Below are 20346 nucleotides of genomic sequence, written 5' to 3' on the forward strand. Positions count from 1 at the left end.
TGCTAGTATTAACTGCATGAATACTTTCCACACTCTCCTGAACGCTGAATTATATAAATCATCACTACAAATTTAATTCACGCACACATCACATACATAGTCATGATCACGTTTTTCTCCACAGTTCACAGGACTGAGCGTGACCACTGGAGTCGACCAGATGCTGGCGCTGCACACGACCGCCCAGGATGACATCCTGCTGTGCCTGCAGCGAGGGGAACTGTGTCCCAACCAGGACCGAGTGGGCGAGCTGGTGGGAACGTTGGTCGACCATTTCACACGGTCAGTGAGCTGCAGTACCACAAACAAACGCTTGTTTTTCTCACCAGGCAAACATGAAAAGATCAGCCTTAAATGTGGAAAAGAAATATTAAATAATTGTAGAGACATCAGACATTTTGATTCAGGACCTCTGAGATAAGACGGTCGGCGCTGCCCGTCAGTGATGATGTGGTTTAGAGACGCCGCCAAGACTTTCTCTAGCAGGCATTTTTCCAACTGCAAGTTCAGTTTTTAAAGAGCTTGACCTTGACAACACCGTCAATAAATTTTCTCAACATTTTGATACAAGATGCATTCAGAGATAACAGCTATAAAATTTATTTTGAGTCATTTTTCAGTGAAGCTCAATCAATCTGGATACTTTTATAACCTAATTAATAAATGTCTTCATGCTCTGTTTCAAAGATAAAATTCCAATCTCATTAAGTAGTGGTGACACTTTGATTTGTCATAAATCTATAAATCTATATAGAAATTAATTGAAACTATACAATAAATTATTATACATTGTAGTAGTTATAGAGACATTACAATTACGTTTGTATTATAATATCAACTGGTAATTTTTTATCAGACATTGTGTAATGAGTGAAATAGTGTTGTTTAGCGAACATGTGCAGGTGTTTTGGAGGATTTTCTTTTGACATGTTTGCTGTGTTTTGATGTATTCGGGGCTTGAAATGAGATGTTTGTGTTTGCTCAAAGTTGTATGAACAGTTTTCAAGCTGACAGCTTGTTATAGAGAAATACTTGTCGATGAGGTTTAAGGCTAATATTAAATTCATTCCCTCTAGAATTTCGTTAATACTACAGTACAACTGCTAAAAATACAGCTAATACTTCTGCTATAGTTAGTGCTACTACATCTAAAGACTCAGACATCTTAACCAGTCTTTGGGATCGTCTTTTAGAGCAGTGGTTCCCAACCTGGGGGTCAGGACCCACACCCACATTTTTTCAGACTTTCCTCTAACCTTTTTAATATTCCTGGATAACTGTTCTCACTTATTTAAATAAGAAATCACTCTTTGGTCACAGCTAGAAGACCTATGCAACAGGGGAGAAGGACATTGTTTCATTTTAAGAGGTCTCAAGACCAAAAGGTTGGAAAACTCTGTCTGAGAGAGCAAGTGTTCTTACATTAAGTGAAGACAAATATTAGATTCGTCTGTTTAGTCCATCTGATGCTGTCTTAGTAGTTCATTAAAGGTTACGTTCATACGTCTGTCTTAAAATAACAGTCACATGCCCCTGTGTATGTTGAAACTGCTTTGACTTTCTGTCCATTAATCCCATTCAAAATATTTTCTAATCTTAAGGTCATATGAGGCTTCAGCAATCTGAGTTACACAAATCAAGTGGATATCTACCAAATTTACAGTGTTTTTAGTACAAAATTGCCTATTTTGTTTAAATGTTTCCATGCTGAGCTGCAGTGAAGGGATAGAAACACAAAGCTGAAATTTCATACAAAAAGGACTGTAACTTTCCCCCCATTACTTACACTGGGAGCACATTAGAAAGGGATCTCTTAATGGCCAGTATGGACATGTGCATATAGGCAACCGGCTATTGTTTTAGAAAGAGTTGAAAAAGTGTGAATTCGTCCTTTAATGTCAAGCCAACAAGATTCAGAAGCACAACTGAAACATGCAAAGATTTTTCATACAGAGAGATAAAAGATGGATTCGTTTGAAGTTGTTTTTTGCTCGTGCTGATGATTTGTATTAGTTTATTATAAGAGGAGAAAGGTTTTCATTAGAACAAAACACTACAGCAGCTGATTTCACTCATTATAATACTTTCAACAGAGAAGAGAAATCAATTAGTGAGATCAGGTGATTGTTTTAAAATAAAAACAGCCTTTCAGGTCTCGGTGTCACATGAATAAACAGCAAAGAATTAGACTCATTGTTGTCGGTCAAAGACCCCGACTAAAACCAAGTCTATTAATGCAGCATAACAATTACGCAAATCATATTCCCGGCATTTATCACTGTCATAGTTGTCGGTGTCTGCGCCCTGCTCTGAACAACTGCTGTGAAATGAATCAGTCACGCTGACATTTTATCACATTTATCACTCGGACCCTGATTTGTCAATGCCGTTTATAGATCTGATTCAACATCCACCTGCATTCATCTCCGCCAGACTGGAGTTGAATGGCGCAACACGCAGGTTTTCACAGACTGTTTTGGTTGTGGTGTGTGTGTGTGTGTGTGTGTGTAAGTGTGGGTGTGTTGTCGTAAGTACTGCCCGCTGAGACAGCAGTGATTGGTTTCCTAAAGTATTAATCCTCCAACACAAATTTCCCCCTCAGGGACACTAAAGTTTACTCTGAATCCTACCAGGACAACTGGATGATGTAAAAAACATCATCCCTGCTGGAAATTCATTATACTTGTGTCAAAACACAACAAATACTGTGGTGTCTTCATTGTTAGAATTCTTTATTTTTGGTTTTTAATTAAAAAAAAAAAAATTAACCAGTGAGCTTGAAGGTTCGTTCTTGAACACGAGCTTCGCTTACTTTCCGAAACTTTCAACCACTGAGCATGATAGAGATGAGCTTACGCATGCATACACATACTGTATATACACGTGATTATAAATACCTGCACACATGCATAATATTACATAACCATATTTAGTTACATAAACAGCGTATGCACAAATATACACCTACGCTTACAGTAAGCACACATAACGACTACAGTATTACATGACGACTGAGCGACTTCAGCTGTTTAAGGAAGGCCATGAGATGTGGCTGAAAGCATCGGAAACACATACTAAGTGGGCCTTGTTGAACTGAAGTCGACAGTGTTTATTCAGATGATTTAAAATCCAGAAACAATATTAATATACAAAAGTTCTTGTGAAAATGGATTTTAGTAAACACTCATTTGCTTTTTTCTCCTCATTTTTTTCATCACTTTTTATTCCTGCAGGTATTTTCTACACTTTTAAAGTTTTTAGAGGAAACTTTGGTGATCAATTCCTTGTTGCAACAGGAAGCCTAACTGTTGGGAACATACAGAAGACTCAGTTTCCACTTAAATAGTTACACTTGGATAAAACTAATGCAGGCTAATACATCAGTCCTGCAGTAAATCCTATGAGGTTTTTGTTGAAAATGTGTCATTGAGGCACTTTGAAACAACTCTATGGTCATTTTGGAGGCTGCTGTTGAATTGTATTATGTTAAATAAAAGGTATTTATACTATTTCTGTTGATTATATCAGGGTAGATTAAGTGAAAATTGGTTTAAACTCATTAAATCTTTCGTATATTTCAGTGAAAATCTGTAAAAACAAACGGTCTTGCTCATAGTCGACAGCCGGTTCCATGTGTTTATGTGACTTGTGGTATCATAGGCAGATAAAACATCAGATCAGCTGTCATCTCGCTCATATTAATGTTGTGTTACGTTGTTTATTTTGTTCGGGCCCCCCTGGCGGGCAGCTCAGAGGCCGGGCAGACGGCAGCCGCACCAGGGTGTGTGTTCCCGCTTTTATGAGTCTCTCTGTGCGTGTATGTTCAGTTAGCTGATCCCAGATTCCCGGTGAGGCTTTTGTGGGTTTTACGAGTCTTAGACTTTTGGGTGGGGGGGCAGGGGGAAGGGGGGTATATCTCTGTCACCGGGGTCCCTGCAGCAGCAGCTGCGTGGCTCTGGCAGGGGTGCGGCGGGCGTCGCAGAGGAGAGGCAGCCATCCATCGGGGGGGAATCAGTTTCAGCTCTCCGCCTGTCTTTGTGCCACCATCTGGGGTGAATGGAGGGGGGTCGTGACCTCTACTAGGCGGCTCACCAAAAGGAGACTTATGAGACAAAGTCAGGGGTGAGCTGTGTAAGTGTGTGAGCATGTGCGAGGGAGGAGGAGGCGGGGGGGGGGATGACAACATACGAACACACTCCTCTTCTGTTGTGCTTCCTTATGTCAGGAAATGAGATCCCAGACTATGAGAGTCACGCGCACGTCATTTTAAGTTTGTGAGGTTTGGAGAATGGTCAGAGGAGGAATCAGTCAATGGAGCGATTGTGACTGCTGCTGTGTGGTTTTTTTTGGGGTTTTTTTCTCATCTCTCCAAGTCAAACATGAGAGAGAGAGAGAGGATCTGTGAGGGTTTACAGTTGAGAGAGTGTGTGTGTGTGTGTGTGTGTGTGTGTGTGTGTGTGTGTGGTGGCAGAGGTGCCGACACAAGAGTTGTATAAAACTGGGTCAGCGAAGGCAGCGTTAACAGCACAAGGTAAAAAATCTGACTTCAAAGCCGCTCTCGTGTTGTTGGTGAGGACGGCGAAGACAAGCTGTCTGGTTTGCTGTCATGTCACATCCGTCTCTTGTTCCCTCGGCGGAACGCGTTCCTCCTCTCTCTCCTCTTCATCCGTCGCTCTTTCCTGTACACACACACACTAACCCCCCCCCCCACAAACATCCCCTCCATCCTCTCCTCCCCGTCTCTCTCTCCTGCTTTCTCTTCCTGTCACCTGGGTCTTAGCTGTCAGCATGAATGAGGCGTGTGTGTGTGTGTGTGTGTGTGTGTGTGTTGGTATGTCTGTGTGTGTTTTTGGGTATGTGAGTGTTTACTGAGAGAGAAGTTGTGTGTACGTGTGAGTGCGTGTTGGGGGGGTTGGACTCGTCGGACCATCTGCTGGGACAGCTGGGGGAGTATGAGTGAGCTAAAGGCAGGATTTAGGGTATGATCTGCTCCGGCCTTAAAAGATTGAGGAGGATTCTTTACTTAAAAGGCAATTTGGGGATTTTATTATCTTATTGATCGCTACCAAAGACTCTTTTCACAGTAGAGTAGTCATTTCTGTACTAGCAGTGTTGCTTAATCCAAATTTGCAGCAGTCTGTGCAGTTTTAAAGACACACTGAAACACATTTACAATACAAATAGTAAGTTAAGTTCTTATCCAATGTTCTGCAGTTTCCTGATCTACAAATATAGTTAAAATTGTATTTTTGAGTATTTATTTTGAGTCAGGACTGTCACTTTATCGAACAATAAAGTTTGTAATTTGCTTGAATACAGCCGATATAGACTCATCCTGCAGTAAAACATGTTGCAGAATTCACGTTTCATTCATTCATGGTGCCGCTGCCTCGTTGGAGGGACAAGCTAATGTTGCTACGAGTTAGCTGCAGTTATACAAAGTCAGCAAACAGCCCTCAAGTCAAGTCAATTTTTATTTCATAAATTTGCCTCAGGGGGCTTTACAGTCTGTACAGCAAACAACATCACCGTCCTGAGACCCTTGATTCAAATAAAATAAAATAAAAGACTTTAACTGGGGAAAAAAGAGGAAGAAACCTCGGGAAGAGCGACAGAGGAAGGATCCCTCTTCCAGGACGGACAGACATGTAATAGATATGTGTACAGAATAGACCAAAATAGTAAAATGACTGTATGGAAAAAGAGGATGACGGGATGAATACAGGTATAAGAGCTCAGTCTGTTGCTGTAAGCTACTGAGATATCTAACCCAGGAGTGACCCGGTTGTCTGTCGTTACCGTATGTTACCATTCGCTGTGTGTTGCGTTCAGCACAGAATCTTCAAGGCTGTTCCTCGCTTGCAGAATAACAATCTTCTTATTGTTTCCGCCATGCATAACAGTCAATTTTCCAGTTTGCATCGATAAACAAAACACACAACTTACAGCATGACAAACTTTTAGCACCACAGCAGTCAAAAACCCTTCGACCTTCCAAGGTCAAACACCTGACGACAACAGTGACCTTTATACCTGAGTACTAGACACCAGCACAGCGACACCCGATGTACACACAGTAAATTACAATCAAATTCTGGTAATTAAAACAACATTGTATCTTATCTTATCTGTATTCAGGATTTTTCCATCTATGGTGTTGATTCAGATTATTTTAGTGTTCAGAACAGCTCACTAGATTTCTTCAGTTTACTGAGAGGGCAACCGAGCTGAAGTACAAGTGAACAAACAAAGTTCTTCATTGTCAGTAGTTCATTACAGATGAAGTAAATCATTTTTTGCCATGTTCAAACAGTAGTTAAAAGGGAAAGCTCTATGATAGAGATCAAAATTCCTCTTTTATCTTCCTGTAAAGCATTAAAATATTTCAAGGCCGTATACATAAATATATTCAATCTAATGGGATTTGTCTCAACCAGCTGATACAAAACATAAACTTGTTTAATGGATCGTAGTTGCTGCTGTAGTGGACGGATCTGAATCTGAATATCAGTTATCATGATGTAGTCGTGTGGATGATGTCAGATCCCTCTCAAAATTATACCCCACCCACATATTTCCTTTCACTTCACAGAAATACGTCACATTATAGAAGCTAATGATGCTCTAAAGTAGAAAAGACATGTAATTAGAGTTGAAATAATTACTCAATTAATTGCTTACAGTTCTATAGACAGAAGTGTATTAATCAGGAGATTAATTGAAAATGAAAACATGTAAAAAAAAAAATAAAAAAAATGCAATTTCCAAAACAATTAGCTGATTAACTGAGTAGTCAATCAACAGGAAATTAATCAACAACAATTATGATGCTTGATTAATCATTTATCAAATAAAAATGCTTAATAATTTGTAACTTCTCCAGTGTGAGGATTTTCATCTCTTCTACTGTGAATCTCTTGAGACACCTGGGGCTCGAGGAAACCGCAATCAGCAGTTGTTCTTATTTTCTGACAGTTTATAGATCAAACTGTTAAACTTAATCACAGAAATAGATCAATTAATCAATAGTGAAACAAACCATTTGCAGCAGTCCTACTTCCTATTGCTTTTTACAACAGTTTATCAGGCGAACTACAACTTAAATCTAACGCCGTCTGACGTTTTTGTATATCCCGAAGAGAGCGTGTGATCAATACGCTCAGGTTCTTATGGTCTTTTAATTTATTACGTCTCACTTTCTCTTTCACGTTCTACCTTTTCTTTCAGTTCTACTCCCTTCTTCTGCCTTTTATTTGTTTTCATTATAGCCTCTTTCCTTCTCCTGCATCTTCTCCAATCTTCTATATCAGCATTTTCGTTTATGAATATGGAAAGACCTGGGACGATGTTGCATTAATAGCAATCTTCTGGGTCACCCCTCCCCTTCCAGCGTTGCATAAATTTTTTTTTTATTTTTTTTTTATTTCATTAACCTCAGAGCATCTGTGAGTGATCTTGTGATGCGGCTTTAATTGACCAAAGAGAAGCAGCCACACATTGACCCGTTACTGTCGGCAGAAGACTTGTTGACTTTGTCGTTTGACCTCGTTGGACGTCAACAGTCCATGTGCAGTCAGTTAGTGCAGGCGTTGGCAAAATCATCGCTCTCTCTATTCTAAATTCACTTTTTAGGTCGTGAAAGGCGTCATCATACGCCTGAAATAGCCTCCTCTGTTTCTCTGCCTCCTCTCTCTCTCTCTCTCTTTTCTCTCCCTCAGTGGCTGTCCTCAATGTGTTCGTCTCTCAGTCGGTCCGGGGCCTCGTCCGATGGAGCAACAGGAGAAGCGGCGGCTTGTGCTGCGAGCTCTCGTCGGTCAGCTCGCCTCCTCTGCTGACTTTGTCTTTTTTTTATGTTTTTTTTTTTTCACCCCACAGTTTCTGCGCCGGTGTCTAGTTTTGGTTCGATACACGGCACAGAGTCAGCGGCAGTGCAGTTGTGATCATATTGAGCGTAACTAGGGCAACAGCTTTTCACTCAGGTGGACGTAAATAGTGTATATTAACACTGACCTATTTCCTTCACAGTTCCCAGAGAGCCGGCAGGTCATGTGGTTCAGTGATTTTCCCCGTTTAGCCACAAAGTCCAGCTTGAATCTAGCTGTTGATTACAGTCAGTTTGTATCAGACAGGCTTGTTATCATCTGCAGCGTGTGACTGACTCCTATCAGCAGTGTATGTGTGTATGTGTGTGAATAATATAACCTCTGTGCAAAGAAAGTCTTCATCCCAACACACATTTTCATGGCGTACAGTATAGGCATGAGCGTGCAAGAATCAAATATCAGAGCTTTTCTGTCCCGTCTTTCATAGCAAGACCGATTACTCGTATCAAAACATCACGGTTCACATTTTTCATGTGTAAATAAATAACAAGTTGAATTTGAACCAAATCTGTCACATAGTGAGATCTTACACACTTAAGAACTTATATATTTAGTAATTATAGAAATGTGTTTAACTGAAAGACTTTATATTAACTCAGCTCCATTCAATGTTTAGTAACACAGCAGCTCTTCTATAGTTATCCTGCGTGTCATACTGTCACAGTATGTATCAAATCTTGTCCTGCACAAAAACATGAATGAATTGTCACAAAAATACAGTACGGATCAATTTTTTAGTCTCTCTATTGTAGAAACTCTGGATTGTAGGAAACTGCCCCTCATTGTGAATGCAGCACTTCTTTCAGGTCAAAACTTCAGGTCAGTCTTGACTAAATTAACTCAGCGCCGCACTTTATAGACACGTTCCTCCTTCTCCGCCATGTGGACCTTCTAATGAAGTAGAAGAAGTATATTGGTCCTAATTTCACTCATCCTGCGGGATCTGCAAACTCTTTCTGTGAAAGTTCAGCGAGGACACTCGAGTTTTTAAAATTTATTGCGACAACTATTTAGTTTGGCAGCGTGGCTCCGCTCATGTGACGCTCCAGAACAAACTGACACAGAATCTCTGAGTTAACGAAACCCCATCAGGACCTGAGATACACAACATTTAAGGAACGTATTTAAAGAAACACACCATTCACATAGAAATGATAATAAATGAGGAGACTGGAGAGGTGGAGGGAGTTAAATTATTGAAAGCAGGCAGTGGTATAGCATATACACTGATTATAGTGTATTCAGATAAAATGAGCAGCAAATGTTAGTTTTAAAGATAGAACGAGGACATATATACAATATAATTGGACGATATATTGAACATGTATCTATAAAACGCTTACCTGAACTAGTGCAAGGCTCAATTTGTCCATTTTCATGTACATTTTAGTTACAATTGTGAAATAATTTGAAATTCCTGCAGTAGATCACCAAAAGTAAGTGTATTTATAAACTAAGACGTGTATATATGTGATTCAATCAATTAGCAGAAGCCAAATGTTGAGAGAAATGTATTTTTGAAAGCTTAAACAGTAAGATTAAAGACAAATTCAACCTTTTTGGAAGAATATAACGACTCAAAGTACTTCTTACTGAGATTTATAGAAAGTCAGTTAACACACAACCTGATTCTATACATAAAATATAATGAAAACAAGTAGGATGATCTTAAAAAACATGCCAAAAAAAGATACTGATAAATAATCTTACATGGATTTTCTCCTGTATCCACCAACCCTTCACAGATGAGAAAAAACTTCTGACTACACTGTATGTGTAATATTTGTTTGTACATTATCTATGTGCATTTTATTCATTCATTATGTTAATGCTCTCGAATAAGAAATCATTTCCTCGGTGGAACAAATTTCCCCAAAAAGTTCTGAAAGATAAGAACGGTGCAAGAGATGTGATGTGAAGTAGGATCTTACAGGATGATGAGATCGGTGGGAAACATTGAGAGAATGTTATGAAGGACTCAGAGACAGCGAATACTACATCATATTCTCACGATGAGCTCATTCTCGCTCATTTACATCAAAGACCTCAGCTGTGGAGGGGCAGGGTTTTTATAAAGACACCCCGACTGTGTCTCCTGCTCGGTTGTTAAATCTCAGGGACTTTCTGTTCGAGCATCTCAAACCCTCCTGGGCGCACTCTCAGACTCGACTACTGACCTCAAAACTGCATCATTGGCATCAAAAGGCCTCTTTGTGGATGTGAACGGCGCACACGTGCTGCCTCCGAATCGACCTCAGACTGCAACAAATGGATTCCTCAGCAGCATCTTCATCCTTCACAACAGTCTCACTGTGTTTCGGAGTACTACGCAGCAGTTCATCAGTTAAAAAAACAAACAAAAACAAAAAAACAGTAAATTTTGTGTTCATCTCAACAATGCACACATTTGGCTGTTTTTTTTCTTCTTGTCACACAGCTGAAGATGTTTGAACCGGTTCAATAACATCACTACTAACAGCTGCCTGTCCGATGACTTGCCCCGAGGCAGAACAAATGATCCTGCTGCATAAAAACCCCTGATAGCGTTCGACCGACTTTCCTATTGATAATCGATTTGATGAGACGCTCCGCTCTTCTTCTGCATGTTCCACTACTAAACTGATTTGCTCTTATCTCGGAAACATGTCGGTGGTCTTGAGGATTAATCAGCGCCAAGGAAATGATTGAAGTCGGTGCTATTTCAGTACATCACACTCGATGATACACACGTTTGTGATTCAAGCCAAGTGCGTGTATAAGACCGCAGCGTGTTGGTTTTGCATCTTAAATAATATTTCCACCGTTTATAGAAATACGCACAAACACTCTACATGTGTTCGCTCCGCTGTTGTTGTAGTATGACTCATTTTTTTCTCCCAGAATGCCCCCTGAGGAGACTCAAGACGCAGGGTGCAGCTGGTTGAGATAAGCCCACTGTTTCTGATGACGGTGACGGTAATTATAATAGATGATGATCGGTGATGATCAGTGCAATGACGCCAACATGAACCCTGCGGGGCGGTCTGCTCCCCCGCCCGGACGGCCTCACACCCGAGGGGCTCGAGAGGGCCTCGGCCCACGTTACCCCCGCTGTCGGGGCCCCAGATGCTGCCGTTGCCCCAGCGATGGTTGCCTGGCAGCTGAGAGAGTGCTAATTAAGTTTGCAAGGGGAAATAGCAGGCTTGTGTCGATGAGGGGGTGTCAATTTGGTTGGAGAGAAGCGGGTGGGATGGAGGAAAGGGGGATTGTTGGAAGGAGGGGAGGCGCTCCAACAGATAAAAAACTACAGGTGAGACGATGACTTCTTGTTGTCCACTTATTCTCTGATCCAGTTAATAACCATTAGACTGTCAGCTGTCTAACAAAGACTCTTCTAATAATTGTCCATCATCTCAACTATCGATCAATATTTGTTAATGACCTTTTTCATGACGAAAACAAGACTAATGCTAAATATAAAAGTATCCTTGGTAAATGAGAATCATGAGGAAATTTATGACATTTTTAGTCAACAAATAAAAACTAAATGATAATGTGAAAGATGGACAAAAGGACAAATTAACTGCCCCCTTTAGATCACATCCCCGGTCATATCGTGCACCTATTTAACAATATAATGCCAAAAAATACAAAGAAAAATTCAATTTCTTTGTATTCTTATATCAAAATCCTATCATGTTTTCTTCCTGTAAAACAAAACATGATGTGTGCTTACGTAGGCTTGAACCAGCCAGTTTCAACCAATAATATCATGAAATCCACCGATCAATCAACCTTCAACTTTTAGCAGCACAGAGCTGAGATTCATTATGACACGACCACGTTACGTCCCGCCTGTCTATCCTGTTTCACTCGGAAATACATCACAATACGGAAGTTAGATACTCTAGAAATGCTGATTCATCTGGACTTTAACTATTTAGTTTTAATACAAAGTCTTATTCAGTGACCTACATGCATCTGTGAAACCACACATTTTATCCTCCTGACTAGTAAAACCGTATCCTCCGCCTCCCTGAATCATCTCCTCTTCTGAAGTTTATTTTGCCGCTTGACCTTTTGCTCTAATAAGCAGCATCTTGCATTCATTAACATTATGTCTCTGCTAGTAATTTTATCTTTACGTAACCGGTTCACGGAGGGAACAAATTAACAGATTAATGGACTAAATTAATCTACAGACCCACTGAGAATTAAACAAAACAGCTTGAACATTTAGAAAAGAGTTAATGTGACATTATCAGGAGCCGTTTCACTTGGTAGCCACGAGTGCAGGATTAACGTTAACCATCTATATCTTCATCTAGATGTTTGCTGAAGGAATATCGCTGTGTTAATGTAATTCTGACGTCACAGCTGCTCATCTGAAGCTAAAACCAGACGGTGAACAGTATTTTAGTGAACAGACGAGTGACTCCAGCATCTGAATGATCAGCTGCCGAAAACTAGTTTTAAATAAATAAAATGTTACAGTAACTAATATTCAGTACATTCTCTAAAACTACATTAAAATCTGGTACCAAAATGAACATGTTCTCAACTACTCCTTCGTTTCGTCGCTCCGCCTCATGTTGGCGTCCGGCGTCTGCTCAGAGATCCTGACCTGCCTCAGATGTTGCTCTGCTCTGTCAGGCTTTTGACAACCTCTGCCGTTTTATCCCCCTCCTGAGACCCAATTATACCTGGACCCTGTGACACTCACAGAGAGAGAGAAACGGTGGAGAAGAAGGAGGGCGGATGACAGGAAGGAGGCAAGAGCGAGATCGAAGTAGGAGGCGCCAAAGAATCATAGAGAATAAAAAAAGGTCCACCTCCCTGACGTTTCCCGCAGTGCAAAGTGCTTTTCACTCTCATTACCAGAGTGTGATAGAAGGTGCTGTTTCCTTTCTCTCTTGTTCCTTCAGAGACAACACAAGTGTTATCTGAAGGTTGTGTGTTTGTGTGGTAAAAACAGAAAGTGAGATTTGTCCCGTCAGTCTGTGGGATCATTAGCAGAAAACATCATCACGTCTTTGCTTTGTTAACCAATCTGACAGCCCTCTGATACAGTGTTCACATCTGAGAGTTAACAGATACTCACGCTCACTCATGTTTCTCCTTCATGCCAACATTACACTGGAAAAAAAAAATCTTGCAAGTCCACGTTTGATGTTGTAACACGTGTGTCTTTATGGTTTGAGAGAATTCCCTGACTTCTTGAGTTGTTAAAACCATTTCAAAGATTTGTGGATGAACTCAAAACTGCACGATTGTGACAGTGAGATGATCCAGGAGATTAAAGCTTTTTGATCAGCCTCAGTAATAATAACAAAAGATTTACTGGGAAGTGTTGCTTTGTTTAAACACCATCAGAATCTTGTAAATGTGGAGACAAGTTCATCATTCACACATGTGTGTTATAACCTGTATTTGTTTGGATGACATGAGGGTGCGAGACAGAGCGTGAGAGTTGTCAACCCTGAAATAAGGCGGCTTCGAGATAATTGGAAGCTATATTTTCCGATATTGATTGAACAAGGTCAGCGTTCCCTTTGCTTCCATCCTACGAGCTAAGCTAACGTTTCAGGCTGCACCTGCACCTTTGAGAGAGAGAGAGAGAGAGATGCCTTATGGGTAATCTGTGCCTGTGTTGTGGTTCGGCGAGTCTGTCTTTGATTTAAGAGTCTCTCGCAGCTTCATGAAGTTAAATCCAAACACATTTGATGTTATTAACTAATCTTACTGCTGCAAAATTTTGCTTTATCACATTTTTTTTTCTATTGAGGCAACTAAATAAGATTCTCGACCTTCTTAACTTAAAATATTGGCTGAAGAGAAAACACTTTTGGAACTGCAATCATGTACTTTTTTATGTGAGGAAATATTAATTACTGTAAATAATTTTGTCAGGTCAATAAAAATACCAGTGATTAAATTAAAGAGTCATCCAAAAATATTATGGATGATTTTTTGGTAGCTCTTAAAACTCTGTAAGATGAGCTGTTTCCTGTAAGCAGATGTTCCTAAATAGATGTTAAATTTAAGATGCAATTTTCTCTGCTGCATTGGAGGATGTTAAATGAAGCTCAGCAGCTTTTATTTTCGTTCCCATCTCCCATAATTTAATTCGCGTCCCTAAATAGGAACACAGTAAAATTAATGTTGCAATTAGCCAAACCTTGATGCATCTCTAAAATAATAAGTAATTTCACTGTTAAACATTAAAAAACAGCCACAAATCCAAAGTCAATATAACTCATGGTGGGTTACTTTATAAATAAGGATGCACATGTTCATTGTGTCACAACTTTGCACGAAGGCATCTTTTTTTTTGGTTAATGCTAAAGGAAACCTTGTGTTGTTTCTGTTGATATTACCCTGAAGTAGTAAGTCAGAGGAATATGTGGCCATTTCCAGTTTATTGCAGGATAATTCTGAGCACAGTCCTCCGGCAGGAAAAAAAAGAAGAAAATAAGAAAAAATGTAGGAAAAAGCTGTTGTCAGTTGAAACATCTTTTATCTGTGATGGCACATTTTTCCCTCGGAGCCACTCTGCACAGACCTGGTGTTGATCCGATTTTCCCACAATGGGACCAACAGCATCAGGAACTCACTCACCGGCTACGCCTCACCACACATACAGCAGCTCAGCTGCAAATAAAATGGCCCGTCCTTCTCCGTAATGGAGACACCAGAGGCATGTATTCACATCGGATTAGCAGCATCCAGCATCATAGAGGGGGTGACAGGGAGAAAGACAGACGAGGACTGTTTGGAGGCTGAAAAAGGAAGATGAGATGAAGAGGGGAGCACTGGTGGAGGGAAGGAAGCAGGGGGTCCAAGGGCTCCTCCAGGAGCTGCTGCTGCTGCGCCCCAGTTCTGTCTGCGGCGTCGTCTCCACGGCGATAAATTATTCGACTGCAGCATGAGGACTGGTTGGCAGACAGCAGACCGTGGGCCATGTTTACATACTGAATCCCGCTACGTTCACAGAAACGCACAGACACCACACAAACAAGAAGTCAGACATGAGCAGGTTGTGTGACACTGACAGTGTTCCTGTGGAGGCCATTTTGAACTTACATTACTCCCGAGAAGAGAACTTTAAATAGTCAACAAACAACTATAAAACAAGCTGTCACATGAAAAAACCTCAGTGACAGTTTGAGCTTTGCAGGGAAGTTTGTATAGTTGCTTGTTAGTGAAATCAGTGCATCTTAATACACAACAGCACCGCAGAGTTTGAAATGGGAATAAGACCTATTGAGCCATTGGTTATAATGTGTCTTATGTTACATGCTACCGCAGAGTGAAGTCAGCTCATCTAGTGAATGCTGAGAGCAACACCTGTAACTATGCGGATAGTGTTCAACAAAGATGTCTGTTTTAGCCTCAGAAAATGCTTTTTCACTGTTCATAACAACCAAAAGTGTAAATTTAATGTCAGACTGATCAACCAAAAACAAAAAAAGTTGCTGGTAAGCAAAGCCGTCAGTGTCAAGACGACATTTCTAGATTCTTTAATCATCAACATCTCTTTTTCATCACAAACCAAATAGAAAACTTTTTACAAGGGTCACACACAGACATCTGATAATGAGGTTTTTAAATCTCCAACGGGAGTAAAAGAATTAAACCTCAGAGCTGATTATAGTTTGACCCAAACAAGTCGCCCTAAACCTTAGAAATGGTGGAAGCACCTGTGAGGGACAGAAGGTCAAATCACACATTTCTTCCCTTTCTCTCTTTATTGTTACTTATCTCCTAAATGGAAAAACCAACAAGTTCTCATATCTAAATGACAAAACAAGTAATTTGCAAGTGCCTTCCAAAAGAACCAGTACAAAAAGGATTCACCTGAAGATAAGGCAACTAAAACCACTTGGTTAAACTTTGGGACACATATTATAGTCATAGTTAAAAGAAACAAATGTTGATTGTTGGTTGTAGATGAGATGCAAACCCCAGACAATCCACCTCAACCTCCTCCAGTATCTACCTACAATGTTAGACCACTTCCAGCTTTGGTTCTGAGAGGTGAGAGAAGACTCTGAAGAACTCATTACAGTCCAAAAAGTGTTTGCCAATTGTACATACACAGTGGTTCCAGTTGTAGATTATAATCATACTTGTTCATATCCCAGCTGTGAGGAGTGACAACCATATTTGGCCGGCTGTGTTTAAGAGTAGCCATAGACAGTCTCAGAGAGAGCTGCACATTGCTGCACCACAGACCTTCACAGCCTATTATCTACTGTCCTCAGGCAGAGCCAGAGGCTTTTCTCAACACGCTCCGTTGGTGTTGGGTTCCACTTGTGGTAGCCAGCGTGATGAGATCAGCATCACACACACGAATCGAACTTCTCCGGAGGTCAGTGGGTTTCTGTGTCGGGTTGGTCGCTGACCCCAGCAAGAAAAGGACAGCTGGTTTTGGGGGGTTCAGCGGAAAGGGTTTTGATTTTGACGAGGGGCCGAGTCGGGCTTTGGAGAGCAGAGAGCAAGGCCGCACCTGTCGGAGTGACTTATGATGAGCAGAGACACAGCTTTGGAAATATGCAGTCACAGAGTTCAAATTTTTTAGCACCTGGAAAGCAAATAGTGTGACAACATGATCGGCTCTGAATGTTAAGCTGGAGAAATATCTCCGCTTCCTGCACGAACTGGTGTCAGATTATCATATAATTTCACAAGAAAATTGACTGGAAACTTGAGCCTCATCTTGGATTTTGTCGACCTCGCAAATCCACCAACAGTTCCAGTATCATGAGTAAACTTCTGCTTCCTGACTGCTGACAGAGTATTGACTTCAGGGAGTTTTGATGTGATTTAGGTCGGTTTTGGGAATTTGGTAAAACAACTCAATCAAAAATTTCAATGAGATGTCAGTTTAATCTCTGGTCCTTCAGGATTTGTATGTATGAGACGCTGCCTCGTGCTGCTTCACCCGACTGTTTTGCATGTGTTTAACGAGCTGCTCGTTAAACATTATTGTCTCACGTTATAGTACAGTAAACACATACATCCAGTACAATGTGGAAAGAAAACTGCCACTTCCCTCTGCCCTCCAGTCTTTTAACTGGTGGTGATAAAAACTTCAAAACCAGTTAAATGGATTGTCAGATTTAGGGAAATTCACCTACAGTATTTTATGTTTAGAGTCAGATAACTTCTCTCTCTGTTACAATACAAAGGTAGTTTAGTGACCTGTTTGACCTAGCTTAACACAAAGACTGAAAGCAGGAAGAAAATATTAGCTTAGCTCGGTCAAAAGTGACTTAAAAAGACTCTTAAAAGCTTTTTTTACTGTTACTTCCGCATAATCATCCCAAAAAGACAGTACAGTTTATACTCATGTACTGCATTTATTTACTCAGACAAAATAAATGCAAATGTCACAGTGATGCAGTTTCACAGGCAACAACACACACACACACACACACTCATGACTTTCACTACTAATATACTGTTAATTAACGGGCAGCATCATCATACACAGTTTATTTAATACATCTATAGAGTTTAGATTATGGTCATTATCAGATTTTAGTGTTGTCTGCTCAGATTTTTGTTGGTCCAATGCACTCACCTGTGGTCTGTATCTATTGTTGTAAACCAGAACTCTATTTCATAACAGGTAGAAATTATGTAATCGTGTTTGTTTGGTTTTTTTAAAGTTTACCTTTCATCTGCTGTGTTTGTGAAGGGGACAGTCAGTCTCAGGAGAACGGGAGACGAACAGTTTGAAGCGATACATTAGGTTGTTTTTGCCAAAGTATGGAAAACAGTTGCCAAGTTGGCCTACATGCATGAGCCAGCCCTGCTCATCAGTCACAATACCAACATTCAAAGGCGTCCACAAATAGCCGTTTGGCAAATATTGTTTTGCATCTGCTTTTTAGAGCCTCCACCTTGGGGTTCATACAAAGTGCGTGTGCTGACAGAAAAACAACAAGCTAATTTGAATACATACATGAGAGAAATATCCTCACAAGCAAGAAAGTCATCCATGGACTCAGATTCCCCCCCCCCCGCGGGCGTCTGAGTATGACGTAGGTGGATACAGTATCAAGGCTCTTTGTAGGGACGCTGCAGAGGCTGAGCCATGTGCCGGGCCAGCTTGTGTTTGGTGGAGCTGTGGGGTCGCTGCGGCTGAGAGGAAGTTGTGCGACTTCACAGCGGATCATCTTCAGCTGACTGTGCAGCAAAGCAAAGCAAAGCACACTTCCTCATCCCAGCTGTCAGCAGAGGGATCGGGTGTGCGACACGGCGATCGCTCTGAGTCATCAGATCAGGCAGTGTGAAGTGTTAGGTGATCAATAACAAACTCATCATTTTGCTTTGTATTTTTCTGTCAACCCGGTTCAGAAATGCTCAAGAGGAACAAATATCTTCACGAGGAATGAGACAAATTCTTCATTTCATAGGTTTAGAGCTATCACTTATTTAGATTCAGGTGTTCACCACATATCTGCCAGTTTTAGGGACAGGTACGTCTGTCATGGTGGGAGTTATCACCATTTCACATTTAGTGTAAAGGCCTGAAGTGACAGCTTTCTCCACACTGTCTCTTTTCTCATTTGACTTATTTTCTGGAAACAAAACACACACACGCTGCACGCTGTGCTTTCCTGGCACATGTACCGGTACCAGTGGGCTTCAGCTGGGTTCGGGTTGCAGTTCTTCCTTTGCAGTTAATCTTGTCTAATGACAGTGTTGTTATACCAAAAAATTAGATGAGATTGTCAGTTTCATTCAGTTCAGCAGTAACTCCATGACACGTTTAGCCTCGCTTAGGAGAAAAGACTGGAGTTTTAACATGTTTGAAGGTGAAAACTTTACCATGAGGGCAGGACTTTCGCGACGCTGCTTGTAGCCACTGCACTCAGATATTGTTTTCTTTGTCTCCATTTCTACATATTAAATACATACACAGTACAACATGGAAAGAAAAGTGCTTGTCATAGTCCATGTAAGTGTTGTTGGTCTGTTGGTTTTATGTGACCGGCTTGTATCTGTAATCTTTTTCTTATTTTGTTTATGAATATATTTTTTTGTTTTTGTCATAAAATAGTCAAATTTGAATGTAAATTAAATCTTCTCTGGCTCTTTCCTCTATTTCAATGTAGCCAATGGGAAACTGTGTTAGTGTTAGTGAATAAAAAATAAGTAGGAAAGTATTTTTGTGTTGTCCTCCATCATAATGTGTTTGTGTCATCAACATACATGACAAATTCTCATGTGAATGGGGCCATAATGTTGGTTTATGATGAGGTAAATAAAGTGCATTTAGTGGAGAAAGTCATGTTTAGAGGATGTGGGACTGAATACTCAGTGAAAAACCTCACAAGTATATTCATACAAAATGTGTTTGTCTTTTTGTCACGCAGCATAAGAAAAGTCCACTTTCCTGTGAAGGTTTGCCGTTCAGCCGTGCAGTTACACATGCGGGGAAAACCCAAGAGCGTCACCGTGGAAACCAAACCGGGCCAGACCAACGCAGATTTCAAGAAGAGCAAAGATGGTTTCATCCTGCTGGTCCCTGCTAACTGAGAAAGTCCGTCCATCCAAACCAGCAACAACCTGACCTCAGGACCAGCGTGTTCGGGGAACCGCAGTTTAATTTATACAACAATCTGTGTCCGTCTCAGGCAACAGGCAGGACTTTGCCTAAAGCAAGTGTTTACTTGCTGGAATTTTTTAATTGTTTTTTCACAAATTAAGGTTTTAAACTATTAACCCGGAGCTGAGTTTCTGGCAGAATCTGTTTTCTTAATCCTCAGCTGCAGGGACACAAAGTTCACTGGACAATGACGAAAGTTTTTGGAAGTGAATTGGAGAAATGAAGAGGCTGTTTTGCTGGTATAAAAACTCACGACTTGGACCAGTCGCAATACATACATGCTGTTGTTTGCTTTTACTTCATATTGTGCTAATACATTGAGTATCAGAAGACATTTTTTTTATGGCAGGATTGAACAAAAACATGAATAAATGCACTTTTTTAATGACGAATTGTATATCGCAGTGAATACCACTCATTTCAGATATATTTTTGTACATTCAGTAGAATTATGTTATGCAATTTGATCTTTTTTCGTGCATTGTCTCAAACTGCTGTCTGTTGAAAGCAAACTGTGGAAATGATTTCATAGTAGAAATGATTAAAAAAAAAAGAGGGAAAGGAAAAGCGAGACAGTGGAAGATAATAAATTATTAAAAATGTACTTGAACGAATTCTGTGTGTGTTAATTTCTCCCTAATGCTTTGCCACATGAACAGACAGCAAAGCTTCACTGTGTCTGTAGACTCCAAAAAAAGTCTACATTATTCAGTGATTAAAACGTTATTCTCCGATGTGTTTTGTGGTTCTGAAAGAAGAAGACAGAAGACATGAAAATATGAATTAAAAAAGTCTATTTTTGTTTTTACTGCTCATGTACGCCTTCACCTGAGAAATACACTGAAGATCTACATGATATTATAC

The 20346-nt window shown here is 40.4% G+C and overlaps 1 protein-coding gene across 1 annotated transcript in view; it reads left to right on the top strand.

The window, feature by feature from the left end:
• myo1g (myosin IG) overlaps window positions 1-20086 on the top strand; it is a 52551-nt gene extending 32465 nt beyond the window's left edge. The window contains exons 21-22 of the mRNA XM_067612416.1: window positions 125-282; window positions 19250-20086. Coding sequence (XP_067468517.1) covers window positions 125-282; window positions 19250-19412 — 321 coding nt within the window. The 3' untranslated portion in view covers window positions 19413-20086. The remainder of the gene's footprint in view (window positions 1-124; window positions 283-19249) is intronic.
• The last annotated feature ends 260 nt before the right edge of the window (window positions 20087-20346 follow it).

This window comes from Thunnus thynnus, chromosome 15 (genome assembly GCF_963924715.1).
Source record: "Thunnus thynnus chromosome 15, fThuThy2.1, whole genome shotgun sequence".
Classification (NCBI taxonomy): domain Eukaryota; kingdom Metazoa; phylum Chordata; class Actinopteri; order Scombriformes; family Scombridae; genus Thunnus; species Thunnus thynnus.